Source organism: Falco naumanni, chromosome 3 (genome assembly GCF_017639655.2).
Source record: "Falco naumanni isolate bFalNau1 chromosome 3, bFalNau1.pat, whole genome shotgun sequence".
In the NCBI taxonomy this organism is placed as follows: domain Eukaryota; kingdom Metazoa; phylum Chordata; class Aves; order Falconiformes; family Falconidae; genus Falco; species Falco naumanni.
The window spans coordinates 14,883,629-14,888,853 of NC_054056.1; the positions used below are offsets into that span (position 1 = coordinate 14,883,629).

The 5,225-nt window shown below is 41.9% G+C and overlaps 1 protein-coding gene across 20 annotated transcripts in view; it reads left to right on the forward strand.

Moving 5' to 3' along the window:
* PLCH2 (phospholipase C eta 2) overlaps nucleotides 1-5,117 on the forward strand; it is a 122,020-nt gene extending 116,903 nt beyond the window's left edge. For 9 of the 20 annotated variants that reach the window (XM_040587444.1, XM_040587448.1, XM_040587445.1 and 6 more), the window contains one exon: nucleotides 1,977-5,117. In XM_040587444.1, coding sequence (XP_040443378.1) covers nucleotides 1,977-3,727 — 1,751 coding nt within the window. In that variant the 3' untranslated portion in view covers nucleotides 3,728-5,117. Of the gene's footprint in view, nucleotides 1-989; nucleotides 1,020-1,976 lie in introns of all 20 variants that reach the window. The other 11 variants (XM_040587456.1, XM_040587460.1, XM_040587455.1 and 8 more) reach the window with 8 other exon arrangements.
* Nucleotides 5,118-5,225: the final 108 nt, after the last annotated feature.

Below are 5,225 nucleotides of genomic sequence, written 5' to 3' on the forward strand. Positions count from 1 at the left end.
CGCTAAATAAATATTGTGGTATGCTTGAAATTTGATTAAATCCATCTGACTTCTCAAGCATGGAATCAGCAAACCTTTAAAATGGTGAAACAGTCACTTGGACTGGATGCTGATGATCCAGTGACAAACACTATGTTTGCACAAACAGCATGCTTTCCCCCCATCCGCCTGCTATTTTAGAGCCTTGGGCCAAGAAACCAAGGAAACCAATAACGTTAGCCTAATATGGCTGCATTTCATAATTAACATTCTGTTAATGGGAAGTGCCACAAGGATGAGACAGGAAACTATAGTCTGTAGTTGTCCCCTTTATGGCAACAGCATTACAGTTTCCAGTATTTTGTCTTGAAAGCGTGCCTTAATCTATGCTGGCGGCCTGGCCTGATGGGGGGAAGGAGAGCTCGTTAGTCTGATCAGCTCTGGACTCCTTCCGATACTCCTCCGGATACCGAAGAGCCTGCTGTGTTGCGAACGGTGCATTTTGCTTACGGGCACAGGTGCCTTCTTCCCTTTTATCACTCCCAGCTAATGTACTACAGGCCATTGAACAGCTGTCCCCATTGCTAAGCTCTGTGTCACTACGTGGGGTTGGCAGTACCGGTGCTGGCAGGAGAGGCCCAGTATTGCCTTGGCGTTTTTTGGTCACGCAGATCATTTTTCCCATAGCATTAGAAGAGGCCTTTGGAGGAGAGGAGGCTAGCTTCCATTCCCTGGTCCGATGGAGTGCATTTCTTGAACAGTAGCAAAAATTGCTTTCCATTCTTCTATGAAAAAATAATGGACATATTATCTGTCCTTTTATGGATTCCATTGAGTGCTCTGGTTGGTCAGAAATTCTTAGGATCCTACAAAAATGTGTGAATATTTCTGTCTGTTTCCCTTCCCTCCCTCAGCACTAATTTGTCCTGTTATCTGCACCTGCCTTCCCTACATTAACTAGATTTTTCCTCTGTTCTGTCCTATTCTACATGCACACTCTCTCTCTCTAGTTAAGAACTGAAAGGACAAGCAAGTCAAAGGTAACTGTCTACTGAGTGTCACTGATTCAAGCACCTTGTTGCCTGTAGCCCTGGTTTTTGTTGTTTCCTGCCTTATAATTCCCTGCTCCTGTATTCTTAAGGTTGTTGTCTGGCTCAGAGGTGCTTTGCTCGTTCTTGAATGCATGTTTGCCTTGTGGTTTGGAGATGTGTTTGTGGCATGAATGCATTGCTCTTAGGGTACAGGTTATAAACATTGCAGATGGACGGAACATTTTCTGCAGGTAGTTGGCCGCAGTGATTCTTCAGGATTGTACTGTCAGCCTGATGTTTGTGAACCATGTGTCTGTATAGTGTTTTGGAAAAGAAATAACAAAGTTTTTTAGGAAAACAGAGTCTGTTTAAAGTTTTTGTTCTGATTTTAAAAGGCACATTGACTACATTCCGTTGTATGCATACAGATAATTTGATTTGTAATCTGCTCCAAAAGTCCTATGCTGCTTTTGTTCTGAGTAATTGATCATTGGGATCATACCTGTTGGTTGGGCAGTGGTGGTTCTGATTGTTGTACATGATCCCATTATGATCATTACTGACGTGTTTGAGTGCTGGAAGGAAGGAAAAGAGCAGTTCAAGTGGTGCTGGATGGTGGAGGAACAAAAGTTAGTTTATGAGAGGGAACACAAAGAAATTCATGGGTATAGTTGTTTGAATAAGATAATCAAAAAAGTGCTATTATGCATTAACTGAGATTTTTTGAAAGCGACGGGGCTTTTGGGCAGCTAAAACAGAACAAGCAGAAAGTTTTACTGCCTTTAGCCAGACATTTGAAATCCGAAGTTATTTTAAAAATTGTGATTAATATATGCAACTACTACCTTAAAAACAATATAACACATAAAGAATAAATCTTCAGCTAAGCTGCCATTTGTAATACCTAATTAACCCTGTATCTCTGTTTTTCTTGTTTGTTTTTCCTGTCTTTTCATGTCTCCCAAGTAGATGTCTGCCATTTCTCAATACAGAGGTCAGTCACTTCTTTATGCAGCCTAGAAACTATCACTGAAGAGCCTGTTATTGCCAATGAAAACCATCATGCCAGCCTTTTCTTCCCTCTACCCGTTACTCCTTACAGTGATTCTGAAGAAGGGTCTGTGTCTGATCATTCCACCGAATCTCGATCAGAAGCAAGCAGCACATCCAACCAACCTCAAGAATCTCTACTCAGTAGAGAACAAAGAACAAATCTGGCTGCAGAAGACCAAGTGCAGGCAGTCGCGAGAGCAGATGACACCAGCTTAGTAGTCCAAGAAGATGAGAGGACGAGCATGGCAGGATGTCTTGAAGAAGAAAATGGTTGGACACAGGCACACGGGAAAGCTGGAGATGAGTATGGATTGGCAGGGCATCCGCAAAGAGCCTGGCTGGAAGTGGCAGCAGATAAGACTGCTGGCCAACCTGTTGAAAACTGCCAGAAGCAAAGTGACCGACCAGGTCAGGTATTATCAGACACGAAAAGCACCATTGAATCCAAAGGGCCAAAACCTGGCACAGCAGGTGTTCTGCTGCAGCAAAACAGTGGAATTAACAGCACACAGACAACTTCGCCTCCAGATACTTTCCAGAAAGCCCAGGCTGCACAGGCTGTACCTGTTTCTGTTTCTCAGACCAGCTCTTACATGTTGGTAAGAAGGTCCAAGAGTGAAGGACTGAAGGTGTCAGACTCCTCAGCCTTAATAAAAATTCCAAGTAGCCTGTCTCCAGCAGCAGAAATATACTTTGATGCCACTGTTAATGACCGGATCTGGAGCAAGCTAGATTGCAGCAATCATCGTGACAGCATGTCTTCCTCTTCCAGCATGTCCTCCAACGACACTGTGATAGATCTCTCTCTACCCAACCTAGCTCGCAAAAGCCTCCCAGATCTTGGCATCCGTCATGAAAATTTTGAGCCCCTTGCCATAAGAAAGGGTATGCGCCCACGGTCTGCTACAACATCCAGTAATGAGATGCCAATGGTGAGCAAGAGCAAATCCAATCCTAACCTGAGGTCTGGCCAGCTGCCAGCAGATGAGTTGTGCCCCCGTCCTCTTGCCAGGAGCCCTCAAGATGCATTCTCATCCATTCCTAGAAGACATACCTGGAGCAGGCTGTATATAGAAAGTCTCAGACAGTCTTCTAACAAATCCAAAGCACATGATATGGTTGGGAATAACCAGGCAAAATCCAAGAGTCTTGGAGACCTTACCTCTGATGATATTGTGTGCACTTTTGAAAGCAAATACCGTAGCATCAGCAGGAGTTTTGTCACTCGATCGATGCGGGAGCAGCGCCGCTCTCCAGGCCTGAGATCCTCAGTCAAATCCCAGGATGAACTGACCGAGCAGCTGAAGAAGCTGACAGCCTTTCAGCAGGAAAATGATATCACTTCTCCCATCAGTCTTGATCCAACTGAATCTGAAGAGGAAGGGGAGAGTCTGGGACTCCTTCGCAGGTCTTCATCCCGCAGCCAGAGCAGGGTGCGGTACATTGCCAACAGGGCGAAGCAAGCTCAGGAGAGGCAGCGGCTGCAGAGCCTGGGCCAGCTCAGTGGGAGTCCCATTGAGGAGAGGGGAAATCCAGAGGGAGCCTGCAGCGTTGCAAAAGCAGTTTGTATGGATATGGCTTCTCCTGCCGTGTTTACATCCCAGCCTAAGAACCAAACTGATTATAACACTGACACAGAAGTCTTCTTTATGCTGAAACTGTAATTCTGGGGAGCGCTGAATAAGGCAATGTTTACATTCCTGTCAAAACAAAACGTAGTGACCTGAGAGGCACGTGTCCTCATGTGGCTCAGTGCTTTCTGGCCTTCCCTTGATTGTAAGGGTACTTAATGTCATGACTCCAGCAGAAAAGCTGTGCTAAATTTGTCAGCAGTTATGGAAATAGAACAATCAAGTGAAATTGCAGACTTGTATTTTTACAGTCCTGGATCTGACCTTCTTTTTTTTTTTTTTTTTTTTTTTTTTAAATGACACTTTTCCCAGCCTCAAATTTGGCCTCTTTGTATGTGACCACTTCTTGCATTTGCAGTTTGCTTTCTGCAAATGTCATGTTCTTCACTACTTTCAGTAATTCCTTCTTATAATAGGTAAACATCTGTGTGATGTTAATGACAGCTAAGGTACATTTTGCTCTTACAGGTTGTGGATCCATGAAAAGAGGGTGGAGTTAAAGTCATGATCTCTGTTTCGTTTTATTTGTTGAAAGAGTCTGAAGCCTCTGAGGGTGGGAAATATTCAAAATTGTAGTGTAATTGTTTCATGAATTAATAATGTAGTAGATAAAGTCCATCTTCCATCGTGGACCTGATTATTCCAGTGAAGATCCATGTTGTCTCACTCTTTGAAGAAGAGCTCTCACTATGTTCCAAAGCAATGCTTTTTTAAACCAAGCTTGTTTATAAATATAAATATATATATACACGTCTGTGTGTACGCAAATATATGTCTGCACATATATGTACACATGCACACACTTAAACTGAACTGTGACTGTTCCTTGTCTCAAAACATCATCTGTGGGAATGAGACAGGAGAGAGAAGGGAATTACTAAAAATAGACAGGAAATATCTTCTGATTTTAATTCAGAAATGGCTAAAAAGCATGCTAGTCTTCTTGAAAACAGCATCATCCCTTCTTGGTATTTTAACAATGCTGCTGTACATAGCACTTTTTGGATGAATTTTACTATTTCTGTATTGCACTGCCATGCAAAATTTTCAATTATATGTTTTAAAACAAAAGAGATATTTAATTTTTTAGATAGACATATTTAGAATTAAATACCAACCTAAGCAGAATAATAATTTTTCCTCCCCTTTTTTAAAACTTTTTATTTTTAATGATGTTGTGCCCCCCCCCCAGTTATGTCATTTATTATAGATGTACATTTTATCAGTGATGGAGAAGAATGTTTACTGAGATGCATTTTAAAGAGAAGCAGAGGTTTAATTTTATTTCAGGCTGCATAGAGTCCCTATTATTGAGAAGATATTTTGCTTTTGTTTGTAACGACTCTTTTGTGTATATTGCAAAATCTAAATATTTGTTTGTAAAACCACTTACACTACTAAAATAAACATATTTAACCTTCCAGCTGTTGACTCTTCAGCTGTAACACGTGCTGTCTAGAAGTTTGTGGGATACAAAATGGATAACGCTGTCTGCCTTGTTTTAAAAATTCCTTAGTGGATAACATTTAAT